General features: G+C 36.9%; 2 protein-coding genes across 5 annotated transcripts in view; one reads left to right on the top strand and one right to left on the bottom strand.

Moving 5' to 3' along the window:
• DPP4 (dipeptidyl peptidase 4) overlaps nt 1–7,894 on the top strand; it is a 41,394-nt gene extending 33,500 nt beyond the window's left edge. The window contains exons 23-26 of the mRNA XM_072874092.1: nt 112–176; nt 5,415–5,487; nt 5,737–5,810; nt 6,687–7,894. Coding sequence (XP_072730193.1) covers nt 112–176; nt 5,415–5,487; nt 5,737–5,810; nt 6,687–6,785 — 311 coding nt within the window. The 3' untranslated portion in view covers nt 6,786–7,894. The remainder of the gene's footprint in view (nt 1–111; nt 177–5,414; nt 5,488–5,736; nt 5,811–6,686) is intronic.
• A 2,269-nt stretch (nt 7,895–10,163) lies between these two features.
• The window catches only part of SLC4A10 (solute carrier family 4 member 10), a 69,654-nt gene continuing 58,861 nt past the window's right edge, over nt 10,164–20,956 (bottom strand). For 2 of the 4 annotated variants that reach the window (XM_072874001.1, XM_072874002.1), the window contains exons 19-21: nt 18,785–18,852; nt 16,983–17,099; nt 13,763–13,855 (exon numbers count right to left, since the gene is read on the bottom strand). In XM_072874001.1, the coding sequence (XP_072730102.1) occupies nt 13,849–13,855; nt 16,983–17,099; nt 18,785–18,852 (192 nt within the window). In that variant the 3' untranslated portion in view covers nt 13,763–13,848. Of the gene's footprint in view, nt 12,375–13,311; nt 13,338–13,762; nt 13,856–16,982; nt 17,100–18,784; nt 18,853–20,956 lie in introns of those variants that run through there. The other 2 variants (XM_072873998.1, XM_072874000.1) reach the window with 2 other exon arrangements.

The following is a 20,956-nucleotide window of genomic DNA, read 5'->3' as shown; positions in this document are numbered from 1 at the left end:
TTTCCAGTATGCATTCTTATTTTTCATATCAGTGGGTAAAATTTCTGGTAGACAGACAGACTGAAAATTAAGTAGCATATTCTGGTTTTTTGTTTTGTTTTTTAATTACAGATTCAATATACACAGAGCGATACATGGGCCTTCCCATCGCAAGTGATAATCTGAACAACTATAATGTAAGAAAATAACTTTATTTCATTTTCTGAAGTGTGTTGTTTCTTTTCTAAACCACTCTATTTTTCTTTATACAGTCTAGTTCCTTCTCCATGGGAAGAAATAAGTTTGTTTCTTCTTTCCAGCTATAACTGTTGCATTGTGCTTTTAGAGGCTGTAGTCTCATGCATTTGGATTTGCATGAGGCAGTTACTCCTTGCTGTATGGTGTGGGTTTTCTGTTGTTTGTTTGGTGTGTTGGGTTTTTTGTTGGTTTTTTTTTTTTTACATTCAGTTCCATTTGGCTACTTTGCAGACTGTAAAACAAGCTGTAAAAACTGTTTTATTTTAATCACCAAGAAACAAATTTGTTTTAAAATTTAATATGCTCGTGGGCAAACTATGCTTTATCTTAAACAACATTTCCACCACAACAAATGTACTCCAGTTCTTTCTGAAATGTAATTCTAAAAAAATGGGTATTGTGTGAACTTTCTTGCTTTAGGAATCTGCAAGATTTTTTCAGGGAAAGCAAAACCTCCTAAATAGTAGGAAACTTTGACAGGTAGGGAAGTCTGTCTGTACTGTGATCATATTAAACAAATTGCAGACCAACTGAGAGCCAGCAGTGTCAGGGCTGGAATTTTGGCCCCATCTCCACGAACACAGGGTGTCCAAGGTGGTGTCTAAAATGACAAATGTTTGCCCAGAAGTGAGGGGATTTCCAGGTGTTCTGATGGGACCAACATACCTGTAGGTTGTTTGTCCTCCTTATGGCATGATGAATTGTTTGACTTGCTCTTCTGTGTGCCAGCTGCTTTTTGTTGCCACAAGGGCTTTTTGAAGTCACAGGTAGCTGGGCATAGGGCAGAGCACCCCAAGCCTTCTGTAAGGTTTTGTTAAATCTCAGATCTAGGTGGAAATACAGTGGCTATTGGAGAACTGTGAGGGATCTGAGGAGTACTTCTTTGTGCCCTGGTTATTGGGTTGTTTCATAGAGGTGTTCAGCCATGGTGATGCTGGAACCAAACATGAGTGTTAGAGGAAAAGAGACGGGGCATTCTCTGTGTTTGGGTTGGTAAACAGGCTAGAAGACAGTTTAGCACTGATTGTGTCTTGATGCATTAAAAAAATAAGCGTCATGGGGGAAAAAAGGGTGGGGGTTGTTGCATCAATTTAAGAGTATGGTAAAACATGTAAATACATACATATATGGTCTGTTTTGACACATCAGTACAGTAACCTAGTTTTGTCACCTGCTATATCAGATGATCTGGTCAAAATTGAGGACAATGGTAGTGACTGCTGGAAGAGTTGGTACTGCGTCTGCCTCTTCTAACCAGCGAGCTGCTCGGGCCCACGGGGACTGACCAGCAGCCTGCAGCCGCCCGCCTGCCTTTTTCCAAATGTGTTTCTTTAAGGCAGTGGGAACAGTAGGAGGTCTGCGAGGTAGCAGTGTAAATAGAAGTTACTGTCGTCGTGCAGAACGAACGTTAACGCTCTGGGTGCACAAAGTCATTCACCAGCTTCACAGCACAGATGGCAACAGAGGACTGTTTAATCCTTTCAAGCCAGGAGTCGGATTTTCTTGGCACAGTATCCATTGCTGGCAATGGCCACGTTGAAACTGCCAGTACCAAAGAGCTAAAGGTTTCAAATGTGTTACTCGGAGGACTAATTGGGGAGAATGGTGGCTGGATGGAGGAGGGGTAGCTGCACAGATCAGACTGTCACACTTCACTGCTGCTCCTAGAGATAGGAAAATGCAGTTTAAGTCCTCGTTTGTTGTTAAAAGCCCCAAATAATGTATTACTTGGAATTTACTTTTCCATATAAACCTGGAGGGGTGAGGTAGTTCGAGAAGTGAGTTTGTTGCTTTTCATGTAGTGTCGATGGAAGGGTTGTGGGATTTTGTTGTTGCTGAAGACCCTTACTGACTTCAGCCCAGCATGTTCCTGGCTTACAGCCCCTTTGTTCAATGTCCCACTCCTAATAGCCAGCCTCCTGGCCCCTTATCGCTGATGAGAGCTGTTTTCTGAACTGAATGTTTTTTAGCAAGTAAATGTAAAACATGTACTGAAAGCTCTCCTAGCTGAAGCTGTTAAAGCATTTTTGAACTGTTAACTTTGTACTGTCAGGTTTGCATGCTGCATCATATATTCTCTATCCTACTGCATCCGCTATAAAGCTGGCTTGAAAAGTGAAAGATTGCATAAACTCTGTACTGTGTGCCCTAATTTAAAAGAAATGGGACTGTGTACACGCCTGCTTAGAGAAGATGCATGCTGCTAGGCGCCTTCCTAATGCAGAGAGTATTATTAATGACTGTGAATATATACTCAAGAAACTAGTTGTGGTAAGAGGGGTACACCCTACCTTTGTATTACTGTGATGTTAGGTTTCACATTTATTGAAGGAAGAGAATCTGAGATGTTAAATACTCTTTGCCAAGAGTCAAGTCTGAGGGATGACTCGCACTCCTGTAAGTAGACTAATTAGGTGTGATCAGTGCCTTTTAAGGTAGTTGTGAACTATTAAAAATTAGAGCTTTGTAAAAGAAAGGAGCAAGCATGGGTGGAGTTCCCAATATAATTGTGTAGGGATGCTAGGCTGAATGGCAGAGAAGCTGTCTGCCCAGGAAGAAATGTCCCTGATGTAAAAGACTTGAGACTAAATCAGGGCAGAGCTCTAGAGGTCAGATGCAGTAGCCGTGTAAAGCATACCGAAGAGACTGTTCAACTTGTGAGAAGAGTGTTTTGCAGTTCACTCTGAATTTGATATGCTTTTGGCAAGTGTTTGAAACAGTCATAGATTTGGCAATCTTTTTCTAGCAGATTTGAAATGTTCAGTCCTTAAGAAGAACTGCTGCATCATTAGGTTATGCAAAACAGGGTACAATTTTGTAAATATGCCATCTTGTACTGATTTGACATTTGTTCTATTATCTGAGAATATGCTAAAGGGAGAGAGACCTTCAGTTCCAGCCAAACCTTAACTTGTTTGTGGAGTGCTGATAAAATGTTGACTGCTGTGTGATCTTTACAAAAGCCAGTTACACTCAGCAGGGCCTAATTCTCAGTACTTGTACACATTACCTTTTCAGAACCTTTGTCCCGGCAGTGTAACTGTGAAACAGAAGGGGTAAATCAAATGGTATTTATTTGCTGTCCACTTGAGGGTTGTTCAGCTGATGTAGCTGTTGCTTTGTGCGGTAACTGTGCCTAACATCAGATTGCTCGCTATCTCGCAACCTTCTTTTTTGGCAAAAGTACTGTGTCCTTAAAGCACGTTTTAGGGAAGGGACTCTTCGTGTGGAGTATGGGTACAGCAAGTGAGACATCACTTGCAAGTGGCAAAAAAACCCTGAGAAAATATCTCTTTTGTGTATTCCTTCTTTCGGAAGTATTTTACAAATAGCTTTATTTTGTTTATTGCTTAGAGGGGAAAAATAGTGACATCCTTTTTCTAAAACTGCTTTTGGAAAGTCGAGTTCTCAGAAGTGTAGCTCAAGTCAGGCTTCCACTTGCAGGAGGTGTGCTGTCCCTTAAACCAGCACTGATTTGCTGCAAGAAAGCTTATAAAGGTGATCTATCAAGTCCCATTCTGCACATGTGGAAAATGATTCACTCAAAGGATATTGCCTGCTTCTTTTTCTTTGTTTCTTTTTTTCTATATCACTGGGTCATTACTTTCTGAATTGTTCTTTTGGTCGGGTGCTGTACAAATGCTCCTCACTGAATCCAAGTCCTCTCTCCAGATTTTGGCACTCTCGTACCTATCTATTCTTACTCCATGATACCAGCTCGTTTCAATGGATAGTGTCATGCTTCCAGCGTGCATGCATTTCCATATATTAGATGGGATTTCTGGTGCTCTGCAGCCTTTCACATCAAAAGAGGGTGATTACAATGTTACGGATTGGAGGGTGTTTTTTTCCTCTGCTGAACTTGTTTTTTAAATTTGGTTGAATAACTACAAAGAACTCATTTCACTTATGAGAGGGTTGTGGTACACTGTTCTGCCATAACAAAAGGAATTTAATATTTACACTTGCTTTTAAAGATTCATGAGTGTATAAGAGATGTAAGGAAATCAGAACACTTCTGTGTCTTGGTAGTATAATGTATTTGACTTTTTGGGGGTACTAAATGCAAATCCCTGTGCAAGCATACAGCTTTAGTACAAAGTGGGGGAGGAAAAAACCAAAACACCACATTCTTTTGTTCCTAATTTTTACTATTTTTTCCTTGCCATAGTAGCTTTTAAGTTGCTGTAATACAGAGAAAACTCCCCCAGGGATTCAGTCATTTTCAGCAGAAAACCCCTGTAATGTTGCTAATAGAAGGAAATTTCATTCAACGTATTTTTGTCCCATTATGCTGGTTGTCTTATCAAGCCTAAAATGTCTTGTTTTGTCCCTTTTCATCTTCCCAGGCAGAACACCATCCTATTCCCTTTCCTTGCCCAAATTAAAGATCTTACATGCAATGCCTACTTTCCTCATTCTTTAGTACCTAGTCACAGTAGCAAGCCAGGTGGTTAGTAGGTTCTAGCGAATATGTTGTTACTCTGTTTTAAGTTTCTTGATTAATCTTAGTTGCAGATTATTTTTTTCATCACTGTATTGTGTTTCACTTCCCAAAGTGTAGCTTGACTTCTATTTATAGATTTGGTCTAGTGGTTTTTTCCTTCGGGCATTTCTGTATCATATTTGGGGGAGAGCATAGTTTCAAACTTCTTGTCAGGCATTTTTACTTGAGACTGATGAAATACTAGCTCTGTTGACTTACCTACAGGTAAACCGTAGTGTACACTGTGGTGGGGAAGGTAACGCATGTCGGCTCTGCGCTACCTACTCCTCGCTATCACAGGGTGCACTGTTGCCATGGCAACACTTTTTTAACTTGTCTGCAGTCGCACAGGAAACCTATGGCAAGTGGTGTGCTGCAGGCTAACAACATGTTAGCAAAGCATTAAATGTGTATCTGTCTTGCTCACAAAACTCTTCCCCTCTGGAATTGCCGGTTACTTTGCAGACATAACCCTTGGTAATAATTGCAGACCGGTGCAGAATAGCTTGAGTGCGCGCACAGTGCTGTTGGATACGTGAATGCGCTGCTTGGGGGGGGCGGGGAGCAGGGGTGGTTGTTTTTTATCTGAAGGACCCCAGACTGTGTCAACAGGAATCAAAGTCAGTTGGTAGCAAATCATCTTCTAACAAATAGCACCTTTTTTCTTTTTTTTGCTTTTCTTTAATTTCAGAGTTCAACAGTAATGGCCAGAGCTGAAAAATTCAAGGAAGTTGAATATCTCCTTATTCATGGAACAGCAGATGGTGAGTTGCAGTTAATTAGACATTTTAGTATTACAGACAGGTTCACAATTCTACTACTGACAAAACAAAAGCATGAAGGGGCAAGGCTGTTACATTTACGTCAATAAAATAATACTGCTTTCTGCAACTAATTTGTGTTTCAGTCAGCAGTGCTGGGGAGTCTTCTGTGTTCGTTGTTTTGCCTTTCCCCCAGAGTAGTACAGAAGCAATTTTTGTTTACCTTTTTCCTCTCTTTCTTCCACTTTTCAGATAATGTTCACTTTCAGCAAGCAGCGCAGATTTCCAAAGCTCTTGTTGATGCTGAAGTGGATTTTCAGGCAATGGTACGCTTCTATTTTGTTTATCATCATACAAATGGGTTTGTATTACGAGAATAATAGCAAAAGCACCCTGTTGTTAGGTATAAATCAATTGCCATCTTAAATGAAAGTTCACATACTTGCATTTCATGTTCAGTAACTGAAATTTTAACATAATGCACCCATGTATCTTCTGTACAAGAAACAATTGTAAAGCAACTCCTTCTCATATTTGACCCTGTTCACCTAACCTTTCATTTTTTAAAATTTTTTGTGTTCTCAGACAAACAGCCAAGCCAATCCCAATCTTTGCATATACCCAGAGTCCAATGAATAGTACCTTACAGACAGGATATAAGGAAAGGTTAACTTCAGCTAAATCCAAGATAATCTGTCCATCACTTTTGGTGTTTCTCTATTGAACTGGCAAGTCAAGTAGTTACGTGCTGCATCTTAGGCTGTACATGGAAACTCTTAAAGGTGCAAGCTCTTCCTTTCCTACCTCCTCCCAGCCCCTGGGGAGCAGTGCTGAAAAGGATAAAGTACAGAAGGAAGCCAAATGCACCAGTGCATGGTTGTCCTTCAGACAAACTTGCAGGGCTTTACAGGATGCAGAGATCAGGCACCTGTTGAAACTGAGGAGCTGCATCTACCATGCATGTGGATGAGCCATGTATTCATTTTGTATGTTTAGCATGAATAGATGGTGTATCCCACACGCAAAGCAGGGACAAAAGTGTCATAGCAGGTTCCTCCCACCATCATGTCTTTGCTTCTATGCTGAATTAGCCTCAAGCTGGGATAATTTTAAATGTCTGCATGTTTTTATGTCTTACCATGTTTGACATATCATTTAGATGTAGGTAGAACTAATGTTCTCTGTATTTTTCTTTCCCACAGTGGTATACTGACAAAGACCATGCCATCACCGGTCAAGCACATAAGCATATTTATACCCATATGAGCCACTTCATAAAGCAGTGTTTCTCACTGCCCTAGCACCAGCATCTTGGTTGTTAGTGATGGTACTTCTCCAGAAAACTCTCTAGCTAACATAAACTGAGCCAGTATAAACTTTTATGAATCAAGATGAGATAAGGGTCAGTTCTTGGGATACCTGTGTGCACAATGAAATGCTAATCTTTATAATGATTTCTGTTGCCAAGCAACTATTGCATTTTTATTGATTGTGTTTAATCAGGTCTTAAATTGACCAGAATGTAGGTATGTTGCAGACTTCTGGAAAGCATGGTACTTGCTTGAATCAAGTACCTTTTGATACTTCAGTCTAAAAGAAACAGTCCAGTTTCTGTATCAGGGTAATGAATGATGAAAATGTCACAGAGGAACCAACATGGAAATCAGTTGAGGAATAAAAATGATAATGTTTCCCACAAAAAATAAAATGAACCCTGTGATCATTTCTGTGCAAATACTGATAAAACTTTAAACAGATTTTGCAGAAATTACCTAATGCTTGATCAATTATTATTTTAGAAACCGTATGAGGAATACTGCAGAGTTAATATTTTCTCTGCAGAGTGAAACACTTTGTTTACTGCAGTTCCTTGTGTTAGTATTTTCTCTGCAATCTCTTGGATTACAAGTGTAGAAGTCTTGCAAGGAAAGCACGTAACCAGCTTTCACCAAAGATTTTGAATGACACCTATTCAAACCAATGGCACTGAATTTGTTTCCTATCATAGTACTGTGATATTTGCTTCCTTCATAGTCAAAAAGGCTGCTACTGTGGGAATCTGCACTAGTAAAATCTTATCTGGGAACTCTAGCAGCCCACCATTGTTTCTCTATGGGACAGAAAATCTTTTTTTTTTTTTAGAAGTTTCCTATTTACTGATGAATAGGATATATTCCTTGCACCTTGTAATAAAACATTACAATGCAAACTAGCAGTCACTTAAAGCAAGGGCTAGACTGTCACTCTCATGTGAACATGCTATTTAGCAAACCTGCTTTTCCAGTAAATTTCTGCTTTATCTTCAGCACTCCAGGTAGGCTTCTCCATCTGAAAATACTAGTTTTCTTAATTTCACATAGATGGAAAAGATGCAACCCACTTGTACTACAAACTGTGCTGCTTTAAAATAATAAAGACATTAAGTTATGAAAGGAGGTGTAGTCTGTATCATTGAAAATGTTGCTCAAGAAACGAACTCCTAGAATTTCACAAAAATCAATCAATTTTGAGAGAAACTTACAGTGACGTTTCTGCTTTTGTTTAATGGTATCACGTAATGGAGTGTGACATATTATCTAACACTTAGCTTCCTGATATTAGATGCCAGCATGTGACTGTGTATGTATTGTGGGTTATTAGTGACATTAGGTGTGAAAGCAAAAGTACTCATACAGACAGATAAAGTATGGGGGAGATGAGGAAGAATGTCTTGACAGTTTGTGCAGCTTGTCCTTAAATGAGAAATGAGAAACCTTATTTCCCTGAGGTGGAAAATAAGGTTTTGGTTTCACAAAGAAACCAAAAACTCCTTGACTCACAAAGTAAGTTTTTTAGGGAAACAAACTGGAGATGGGTATTACAAATATGATCTTGGGCTCAATGTATTAGCAATTCTAATGTAGACTGGCACCACTGTTTAGGATACAGACTGTCAGTTGTTTCCATGAGGTTTTAGTATCCATGTCTCTGATTCTTTTGACTCAAGGGAAAGAAATATAAATCAGTACAAAGGTAGATCACAGCAATACAGATACATAGGTTATAAAAAAGATGATCATTATGAACTTCTGGATGGCTTGTGTATGCAAGGGGCGAATAGTTGTGGTTTTGTTTTTGTTTTTTTTTTTTAATTTTTATCACTCACACTGTCATATAGACAAAAAAAGTATTTCTGTAATCAAAAAACTACATTAGCTAGGCTCTCATTAAAGTATTCCCTTAGTGTAATCAGAGCAGCATTTAAAAAAAAACCCTTTTAAATGAAACTAAAAATTATATGGTCTGGGTAAGTCTCTCATTAAGTAAAGATGCAGTTCTTTGACCTACCTTACTGATACTAGCATCTCACTGGGAAACTCTTCTGTACTTTCAATACATAGTCCTGTTTTAACTGTCTTATCTGTGAGGCATAGCAAAGTACAATGCTAATTATCTTATACTACTTTGTCTGGAAAGCAACTTCTAAGATATGCTGTTAATAGAGCATGATGCAACTTTTAAAACAAAACAAAAAAATGTTTTATTGCTCTAGTAAGTGTCCTAATAAACATCAATTTAGTGTCCAATTTTCTCTCTGGTAGATCTTCCTCAGCTCCAAAAATAATGCAGACAATAGAGCTGCCTCAGGGAACTGACAACTTACTTGAAATGCATGAGCACAGGTAAATACCTAAAACTAAGGCCACAGAAGGAAGCCAGCTCATTTCATTAATGTACAAAGCCAGCACTAGGAACCAGTTGTGCCTGAAGTAGTGCCACATGCTAGAGTTAGTTAGGCACCTGCCAATTACTTTTTTTTCCTCTGTATTTTTTTCCATGCGAGATGGATACTTAAGTTTGTTGTACAATACACTTTGTGTATAATCTTACCAGAAGCAATTGAAGCCTGAGGTGTGACTGTTCCCATTCTCAGGCTGGGAAGCTTCCAGTCTTTGGTTTAAAAATCGATGAAGAAGCTCAAAGGGTTTTAATAAGATGGAGTAAATACTTTAAGTATTGGGTTTTGGCAGTCATACTAGGCTTTAAGGCCTAAAAGTTTTTCAGTAGCAGAAATTTAGGGTCCTGAGACTAGTGGAAGCTCCCACAATAGGCAGTACGCTAAGCTGCTGTTCAACTCTTAGGCACTTCAAATACCGTAGCATGGAGGAATTTTAAATTGTATGACCTTACCTATTGACCTTTAGAAAGACCCAACTACTCCTGGCTGGTCTGCATCATCTCTCCCAGGAGCAAGGAGAACCAGTTCATGACCAGTAAATCAGAATTTAATTCCCACTCTCTTCCTGGAACAGGTCAGTTATGTGCCATCTCTGACGGCGCACTTACTTACTCTTACAGTCAGACCAAGTACACCACCATCAACTGCACACAGCAAGCCAACACTGATAGCACTGCATGTTTCAATGAGATTCCACTTAGAAATGGAGCAGGACTGTGCTCTACAATTCATTAATTTGTGAAGCATATTCAAGTGTCAGGTAGACATTTAAAATACCGTATCATATTGCATACTTGCTCTGGGTTTTGCAGTGTAAAAATAAAACTGAAAATTAGTTAGGATAAATATTTATTTTCACATAACATTTTCTTAATTGTGAAAAACACAATAGTCTATTCACATGTACACATAAACTTTTGTAATAAATTACATCCAAGAAATTGACTAATTTTGACCAGGAATATGAAATTAGAAGTAAATATAGCACTACGTTTGCTTTATATTTGTGTGATTTCAGAATGTTAAGATTAACATTGGAATAGCATTTAAATTCACACAAGAACAGAGTGACTGTTTTAAAATAAAACCACTCTGAAATACTGAACAGAAATACAGAATGCCATTGAATACACTGATTTCTTAATATTCTAAGAGTTGGTCAAGTGAAACTAATACATTTTGATTTTATACATTATCTGTAACAAAGTCAGCAACATATTAAAACACCACCAGGCTGCTTTGGGGACAAACCAGTATTGAACTTCTATACTAACCTTAAAACAATTGGAATCTTACAATTTATCATCAAGTACACAAAACAAAGCATTTAACCTTAATGCATCAGCATTTTTTTTCCTAAATTTACAAATACAAACATTGAATTAAATGTAAATCCTTCTTTGTGTCCATTAGATTTTTTTTTTTCCCCCTCCATAAAAATGGCCTTTAATGGGCTTTGATAATGCTAAGTCAAATATAGAACAGTGACCCTATTAGTTTGCAGCAAAATGCACTTATCGTTTATGGCTAAAGTAGTAAAACATACACACTCACATGCACAAAAACATTAGAAGGAGTACTTTAAATGTGCTGGATATGAAAAGATATTCACATGAGGTCTATGGAAAGATGATCATATTTTGGAAAGCTGGGGAATGTTAGAGCCCTGTAGAGTTGTTATAAAGATTACAAGACTGTAATTCTTATTTTTAGGATTCAAAGTAATAGCGTAATAATGAGAGTCAGCTTTCATTTAATCATTTAAAAATTTATCTTAAAAAAATTTAAAAATCAGTGAATTCCAAATAACACAATAAAACTTTTGCTCCACATCTTTATTAATTCAATACCTGATCTCGCAGTCCTTGTTTTACACAAAAGAACAGCTTGAAGGATCAGGCAGTAACAAAATCCATTATGAAAAATGTCTTTGTTAACGACCTTAAAGCCACATTTTTACTTTGGCAATATTGTTTTTATCTTTTAATTAATACATACTTGATGGAATAATGAAGAGCTGTAACAAAACCAACAGCAGGATACCCATTTAAGTATTATACACAGTTCATCTCTGAAATTAAGAGGTTTACAGTTGTTAGTAAAGAGAGGACAATATAAATATGCCCTTTATGTGGCTGTATTTTAGGCAATAAAGAGGAAAATCATTGGGCAGGTGATACAACTGCATGTGGGGTATAGTTTGTATCTACAAAATTTTCCCTATTATAAAATAATGTATTGATTAATGACATAATGCAGTTGTTTGGCCTACCACGGCAACATTCATACAATACAAGATAAGATACTGTAATCACAGATTGCATTTTAAGAAATACCGTACCCATGTTTCACAACAAAGGATGTGGTGGTGTTTTTCAACTAAGGTGAGAGAATGTTTTAATATATATTTTAAATATATATTTTTTTATATATATATATATGCCTATGTTCCAGTTACATACAAATTTGAATATTAAATACACTGTATTAAATAAAGGAAAACTTCACAAACTCAGAATCTGACCCTGCAATCCTCATTGCAAGAGTAATCCATGACTTCAAAAGGACAGCTTGAGGAGGAAAGGATTATCCTTGTTAGTTTGTTCACAGGGTCAGATCAGTTGTTACTTTAAAAACTTCTTTAATGTTTGCTTGTCAGTTTGGGTCTCCTGAAATCATTTACTCAAGTTAGGTGATTGGGAAAAAAAAAAAAAAAAAAAAAAAAATTGGAACAAGTGTTTTCAAGTTCATCTTGAATGAAGATTATTAAGTATTCTCACACAGAAAAAGTAGCAAAATACAGTACAAACCTATTAACAGGAAAGTTGAATTTGAAAGAAACTTTGTTAAATTTATGATACGAATACTGATAAATGGCCAGTATCAGCAAAGAACATGAAGATTTTTTGCATTGGCTACTGCAGAGTTTTACACAGATAGTAGACAATGTAGACATGTAGACAAGGTGAAATGAGACAAATATTGCACTACATTACCTGTGCTATTTTGAGATGAAAGACAAAAGTTACAAGGTCAAACCATTTATATTTAGAGGTTGTGGCACTCCTTTCATTCGCTTGTAAAAAAAATTAATTGAAGAACAAGTCATAGACAAGTCTCCCGGTCAACACCTTTCCCTGAGTCAGCTTTCTTCTCTTTTCTGATTTCAGCACTAGGAAAAGAAGGAGAAAGAGTTACAGCAGCACTATCATATGTATTAACGATCCACCTGAAAACCAACATTGCACTAATATTTTAATTAATTTTTCATGCTGCATAGCACAAACTGGGAAGCAAGTGAAAGTTTCTGTGCTGAATGGTGCAGAAGACATCAGCCAGCATTTTAGTGACAAGATAGGTAGAGAACTTAAGAAGTACAGACAGACAAGTCAGCCAGCATGCAAGCAAAGATAGCCACTTTTTTTCCCTTTTTTTCTTTTTTTTTTTTTTGGCAAATACAACTGTTAATTGATTAAATAATGGTAGTGGTACGGTTCTCAGACAATACTGGCATTTTCTTAAATGGCACAAACAAGAGGTCACAATAAGTATTTCTTGACTTTAAAATGTATTCTACTGCTCAATGCACATTTAGAAGGAATGTTTCTGAACTAGAGCAGTGCAAGCCAATTTCCAACTAATATTTGGCTTTAAGTCTTGATTGGGGAGAGCAGGAGAAGGCTGTGGGGCTGGAGAGTGACAATATTGCCCATCTGGAGCTTAATACGTACTTCCTCATGTAAACATTATAAGGAAATAACTTTTTTTTTTTTAAAGCCTGAAAGATCATACAAAAGCCATATCACTAAGAACTCTGAAGCAGAGTTCAAATTTGGATTCAGCTTTTTTCCAGTTAAAACACTGTTGATTTGCCTACAGAAAGCAATATATGTGCAAAGCAGATGATGGTTTTTTTGTGAAGAGGGTCCTAATTTACAACAGCATAAATAAATAAAAAGTCATGTTCTTGCAATGAGTTTCAATCACACTATGAAAATGCAAAGAGGCTTCCACAACACAGGCAAATCAAGCCTTCAACAAAGAGTGGCAGGGTATCTAAAAAAAAAAGATAGTTCTGAGAACAAACCTGTATCAACCACATAACCTACCAGGTTTCATGGGAATAATTCCTTAACTAGAATGAATGAGAAATAGGCTGAGTTACACAAGGCTTAAAGAAAGCAAGATCAATTCTTAAATTCTTAAGGTGATTCATGCACAATTTTACAATCATCTGATATTTGTCTTCACATAAAAATTGCTTTAAGGATACAATTCAGTTCAGCCAAAGCTTACTTCTATGCCTATGGCAGCTTCCAGAGGTGTTAATGGAAATAGCTAAAGAATACCAACTTCTGCCACTTCAACTGCCAAATCTGTCACCTTCTGTAGAACAGTGATAGAATTGGGTATGTTACACTTTCTGCACACAAAGGGTATGCAAACAAATTCCTGGGGGGTGAATTTAAAGTGCAGCAGTACAGCAGGCAGAGAGTTACCTGTGCTTAGTAAAAGCAAACACTGAGGATGTGGTGTGTGCCTTACAGTCTATAATATTTCCACGTTTTAGGTGCCTCTGTGATACCAGGAAAGTCTTCCTTCTATTTAGGATTCACATCTCTGAGCATCTCCTGCAGATGTGGGCTTTAATGCCTTGAGAAATTTGAAAAAAAAAGTACAAGTCCAGTCTTTTACCAAAAACACACATAACTGGTGGATCTGTTAGGGACTTGGAGCTCTTCCTCCCTACCAAGGGAGCAGTCTAACAAGCCCAAGAAGGAAGGTTTGGGATGTGGGATTTGCATATCTTCAGGTAGAGAAGGGAACTCATACCATCTACAAAGTGATAGATGGCTCTTTCTCCCATACTTTAAAAGACCAGCTAGGACTACCTTCTATACATGGTCAGATGTTCTGCATATGTTTTGAAATTGCTATCTGAAGGGCTTAATATACGCAAAACCAGGAATATTTAATTACATGTACCAAAGAGGGCTATGTTTCAGATAGGTGCCTTGGTGTTCAATTCTACCAAGACAGGCTCAAAAGCAGACCTCTAGGTCCCTAGGAATTTTAATAATGAAAAATTAAGGTTGGAAAATTGTAAAGTTGAAGTGCCTCTATGGTTAGGCAACCGTTGACTAAGTAAATCTCATTGAGTCACTTTAGACACTTAAATACTGTGATGAGTCTGGGATATAAGAACTGTCACACACTATACTATTTCACAGAGCCGCGGCAGGGGAAAGCTTATGATAGATATTACCCATGCATCAGGCTGAGAAGTCGTTTGTATAAATTCTTCCTGCCTAAAATCTCTCTTTAGACATGATCTTAGTTTATTATTGGCTGGTCTTTCATTGGCCAAGTCAACTCAGTATTTAATTAGTACAAAGAACTTCCACATTTTATGTATTCCAGAAATCACCCTATGTTGTTAACTGATCAGTGCCTTACGTAAAAGGCATTACATGAAATCATAGTATAGTATCATAATTTAATTATCCCCATTTAATAATATTTTGGAATATTAGTATAAGCAAGTAGACCTGACAACAGGAAAAGGAGTACTAAACACTTCTGCAGCTGAACTTCAAAAGGCATCAGTAAAATTAATTTCAAAACAACATGATTTTTTTCCCCCTGTGGTAAGATACCCTTCACTGCAGGGAATTGCGTAATGTTATACTGGTGATCTTGATAATTTGCAAAAATTATCCTTACAACTGCTACCATTCCAAGCTTTCTTTTTTCTCAGTACTTACCTAGGATTGAATTATATCTCCATGTAATGATACATGCATTTAGGAATATAATGTTTATTTATCTCTGCCTCTAATATGATTTAAGATTAATGTTGTCTATGGTTTTGCTTATCAGAAAGCAAGCCTTCCAAAGTTCTTTGAATCTACTTCTGTCTGGGAATCTGAGACAAGCTAGAGCACATGAAAAAGCAGGATTTCAGATTCTTTAAGAGGTTGTTCTTTTACAACAGGATACTCATACCTAAAACCATAAAACCTGTGGTCCCTTAGTTCCTTTTCACCTGAGTCTTTGTTTTCATGAGCAAAGATAAAAGAACAGGTTGAAAATTTGCTCATTAGAAAATGAGTTTCTATTTTACTGCAGTGGAAAAGCCAAATCATCTTTTACCAATGTTGTCTGAGCCACAGTCTATGTGGATGCTCTTTGTTCAAAGGATCTTTGAAAAAACAGTACATGTTTACATAATCTATCATACCACCAAAGCAGGCAACATCCAGCAGAAAAATTACAACTACTGCATACCCAGTGGCTGTGAAAGTACCACATCAGTTTCTTCTCTTTCTCCAGGCTTTCACAGCCCGGACAGCAGAGGCACATAAGGTAAGAAAACCCTACTGTACATCCTCCTCCCATGCACCACACTGATTTCACTGTTACAGGATCCTTTTTCAGCCCATGTGTAGGGTGGAAGGCAAATCAGAACTACACTGCTATTTTGACTGTCAGTGAAATAGCATTAAAATGATCACATTAGTGGGCTGTTCCATGGGTGTCTGAAACGAAGATTCTCTGGTCATCAACTGTTCATCTTGTTTATGCTGTTTAGGGAAAGGAACAACACTGAAAGGCAGCATGCCATTTTGGGGTGACAAAATTAAAAAAAAATGTATTTCACTACAAAATTTCTTCTCTTACTGCATCTTTTCACCAGAAAGCAATGACCGGCTGTTTCAAACATAGAGCTTGTTTTGAAAACTAGATTTAGAAATGGGCAGAATATAATTTTATATTTTAAAAAACTCAAGAATTAATGAAAAAAATCTAGGAATAAATGAAATTTAACATTTAAATATACTACATCTACAGTTTCTATTTTTAATACATAATAAATTTCAAATTTTAGTATTAAGGACTTTGATGAAGACATTTTACATTCCTATTTGAAATTTCTTTTCATTCTGTCTCCCCCAAAATTACACAAAGTCAAGTCATTTGGGTTCCTAGGTGACACCACTTTGAATTGGAAGATACAATCAAGGAAAAGGTTGGGGGACAGGGTCTTACCTTTGGGGAATCAGCTTCTAGAGTGATTAGGAAGGGGAGCTTATGACAAAAATGTGATATAAAACAATTAAGTAGAAAATAGTTAAATTTAAAATTTGTGGAAACAGAGGAAAATCTCTCTTACAATCACACTGTGCTTGTATTTAGGATTTTCTTATTCCCATAATAACTCTGTAGCACAGATAAAACATCGTTGCTTCATTTTAAATTTTAGTCCGTACAAATGTAAAAGTATTTAACTGTTTTGACTACAAGTGAAGTAGGCAGAAAAACAAAAAGAAGTGATGCAATCTTAAAATTACTTTCACTCCAAATATTAGTAGATCATATTCAGAGTACTGGGCTCTTCATATAGGTATTTCCAGGGCAGTGATGACCACTTCTTTTTCAAGAGGAAAGAACAAAAGCAAGCAGAACAAACACAACGGCTGTTGTGCAATATCCAGGTGTAGGTTGGTGGTTCATTACACAAGCATCAGGCATACTCAACTTCATTTTCCACTGTAGCATAACTAAGTAGCATGCAAGTATTTGTGATTTTTTTTTTTTAATAACTGTACACAGTGAATTTGTGTTTTGAGCTCAGAATATTATGACTGGACACAAATAAAAGGAAACCTCAAGAAATAAAACTGCAAGATGCTAGAAATCCTTCTCATCCCTAGCAAAATATACTAATATTGGTTTGGCACCAATACATAAAGTATAATGTAGTAAAAATAATTAAAACCTTTTAGAAGGAAAGCTTGACTCCTTATCTTTTGCATTCTCCGAGGATATCAACAACGTCTTCCACACAGCAGTTTTTGCCATTTCATCAGAAATGTTTATCACAGATGGGTCATCTCTAGGCAAGAATAAAAGTAAATACACAATAGAACAATGAGCAATCAGTCTTTGTTACTTATTAACTCTACAAAAGTCCTTGAAAACTGATAGTGATGACAATAAATAAGTGCAATGTAACTTAAGAAATTATGCTAAACTTCAAAAATCCTGAAAAAGGACTTAAGTATTCTCTTAAAACATCTTATCAGTTTTTTAGCATTTTCCTCCTCCAACAGCAATTAATCACAATAACATAAATAAAATACATTGTTCCACTTCCAACTAATAGACAGAGAAAAATGAGGAACTGTGAAATTAAATATTGCCCAAGATCTCACAGCATGCCAGTGGCGTAGTTGGATTAAACAAGAATCCTAAGTGTTCCTAACAGTTCTCAAAGTCCTTATACTCTGAAACTCCACCTGCCTTTAAAACAATTTTAAAAGCAATCAAACACCCTGACAAAGTCAAAGATTTAAGAGCTCTAATAAGAATGCCCCAATTACACAAGCTAATCAGTAGCTTTAAGCAGCATTTTGTAGCCATTATGCCCTTAGCTTTACCTGGACTGCTCCAAATACGTATTTATACACTTAAGAACAATAAAGTCTTAAATGTTTTAAGGGCCTGCCTGTATATTATTCCTGACTTCATGGTTTACATATGGCTTGACACTCAGTAAGCCCTCAGTAAACTTGTTTTCAGAGTGTTCTGGGGAACCAGTTTATCAACCAATGTCTTGACTCCTCTTTTTAGCTGTAGGACTCTTACCCTTACAGTACAGAAAGTCAGATATTATCCAGGCAACTCTACCTAAGTAAACACACTACAGATCAATACAGATCACACCTCAAGATAAACTGAGCTAAGTATTGCTAATATAAAATAGAACAAAAAGGTATGGACAAAAGAAGAAAAAAATCAGACCATTAGAAGTGTGATGAATCAAAAGTAAGAAATAGGCTGGGATTTTTCAGAGACACAGACAGTTATTTGCCTTAGGAGACATTAGGGTAACTTTGTGTTAAAATATAAGAGGAGGCCACTCTGAGATAGCGTTCCTATGAAATCAACATTAATGCAGAGGTTACTATCAGCAGACATTTCAAATCTTTATTAAGAATTTTCTTTCTGAAAACTGTAAATGAGAGTCCTTATGGGCTGGCCACATATATTACTACTATCTATAACATAGGTTTTCATGCTTAAGTTGTGTCAACACTGCATTATGCCTTATCTACCCTGAAGAGCTCTTGATTCACTTATCTTGCAGAGATAGGATCTTAATTAGAATGTTTTAAAATGTAATACTGTAAGAACCTAGTTTTTCTGGTGTGTGTTCAAAACCCTTCCTGGCTCCCTGCTAGCATCAGGATGAAGGGTTTGAGCTGCTCTACATCTTCCTTTTGTACTGTGCATTGCAGAAACCAAGGTTCATTATGAAGGGCCTGATCCTGCAGTCCTGCCCAAGGGAAAGCTTCAACTGGCATGTCCTTTTCCTAGGGACTGTGAGATCACAAGGCAAGACTAGAAAAGGGCTGAGCTTGTTAAATGCTGCAGTATACGGTTCAGTTCACCTATCTGTACTCTACTACCAGACAAACATCCTCCTGACATTCACTAAGCATTAAGAATAAATATTGTGGCATGGTTATTTTATTTGTTTAATTGTAACTCACCTAAAAGAGGAAAGGTATATTTTACCTGTAATGTCCTTCTAGTGGTAACTGAACAGTCCCTTCCTCTTCCATTGCTAACATACTTTGCTCTTCCTAGAAGGAAGGAATTTAGACATGAGACAGAATATGATGTTGTGAAAAGTGAAATTTATATACCTTAATCCTTTTTCCCCTTTTCTTTTAATATTAAGCATTTAGTTGAAGTTCTTAAAGTAAGATACTTTTCAACTCTTTTAGTTTAATTATTTGACATTTAAAACCCTCTATTTTAAAAGATGTATCTTCACTTAATGTTATTTTTCAATGCCAAATAGAGGAGACACTTTTGTAATGCAGAAAGAGAAAAATTAGTAACACTGAGTGAGCAACTGTATGGTGAATTTTAAATATCATGCATAACAGGATATATACATTGCAATGTTAACATGCAAAAATTAGGGAAGCCAAATTTAAGTTTGCACACACAGTTTTAATACTGATAAAGTTTTATTGCAGTGAAAGATAGTGAAACAAGACACCAAAATTAGTTTTCACTTGAACAGGGAAAAAACTTCTGTGAGTAACAGGAAGTGAAGGGAACTAGGAGACATATCTACCAAAAATCTTTTTGTCAAATATTTACAAATTTAGAAAATCTATCTTTGGAGGAGGGGAAAACAAAACAACACCCCTCAAGCACCATGTCCTGCCTGCAAGAACAAAGGAAAACAAGTCTCTGTCTTTCAGACATCAGCTCAAGGCTCCATGGGAGGATACTCAAGGCTCACACCCCTGTTAGGTTAGGAAAACCACAGCCAGGAGGTTAATGTGCCTTCACATGAATGTAACCATCAACTCCTGCCCTAAACTGTTGCACTGTGTGTGTATGAGCGTAACAGACACCCAGAGACCTCCATGCCTTTCTTCCCTTTATTAGGTGGCTTTGTAACAGTTTACCCTGGTGCCTGTTTGAAAGCATGAGTTGGCTCTCCCAAAGAGAGCTTACCATTTTCTGGCAGATCACCAAAACCCCATATGCATCACACAAATTGCTAAGTTGGTATTAGCTGGACAAGCCGGTACAATTTTCCAAAATAGTAGAATTTAAGTCCTCTCTGCACAGAAATTTGTTTCTTCTATGTTTTACTATTATGACTATTTTAAAAGTCACAACATTTTTTTTCTCCAAATGGGAGAAGTCACTTTGTTCATTCCTGTCTCAGAAAGACTTAATTGATTAACGTCCAAGTGGCTTCCAAAGGAGGTCTGTGAGAAGAAGGCATATATAATATCCACTATAAATGTACAAAGCCTTGGAAAAACATGGCCTAAAAATATAAAAACAACTTAAGTGATGAAATTAGGATCCAATCAAATAAGTTTCAGATCTTGTCAACTATATTTCTGAATATTTTTGTGGGTAGAATACTTCTATTTTTAAAAGCCGTGTGATAGCAACTCTCCAATTAATTCCTTAGGCTACATGTCAGAAGTTTTATTACTAGTTAATTTTGTCATTTCCAGGCTTCACAGCTTCATAAGTTTTTGACAGTTGAACAGTTTTAATAATAGCTCCAAATATTTAGAAATGCCAAAATATGTAAAAATAACCTCTCAAAAGAGACAGTGAATGAAATAAAGTAACACCAGTAGATTTTCCCAGTTTTGTTTTCTGATGCCACCCTACCAAGCATGAGAAAGAAAGTGACATACAACCAAAACATAAGGATAACAAGGAATTCTTTCCAATAACCAGACTCACAAGAAGAGAGCTACCTTCATTACTTTTGGTTACCCTGAATTGTGATGACAACAGATACTGTGATGAAACAACTCTCTGGTCTGCTTCGATTCAAGGGTGAAAACAATGAGTCACGTATTTTCATTTCACCCTAGTAGTTTTACAGGCACATACTAAATAGTAAATCATCATCATTATGTTTATCACCTAGGTAAAACCTTTTCCCCAAAATGTATTCTATGAAAGTATGTTGAATGTGTCAAAGAAAGGAAAGTCATAGTTCTCCAGGTTACAGATGAGGCAGTGAGTTGTCAAAGGTCATGGAAGAATCCTAAAGGCAGAGAAATCTAGTTTTCATAGTTACATGTCCAAATTATTAGCTCATGTCCTACTTCTGTAAATAGACTTACCAATGGGAATCCTTACACACACCATTTCACTGGTCGCAGATCACATCTGAGGGCATCCCTAAGGATA

The sequence above is a fragment of the Ciconia boyciana genome, chromosome 10 (assembly GCF_034638445.1).
Source record: "Ciconia boyciana chromosome 10, ASM3463844v1, whole genome shotgun sequence".
In the NCBI taxonomy this organism is placed as follows: domain Eukaryota; kingdom Metazoa; phylum Chordata; class Aves; order Ciconiiformes; family Ciconiidae; genus Ciconia; species Ciconia boyciana.
The sequence above is the reverse complement of the archived record's forward strand: the minus strand, read 5'-3'. Positions and strand labels throughout refer to the sequence as shown.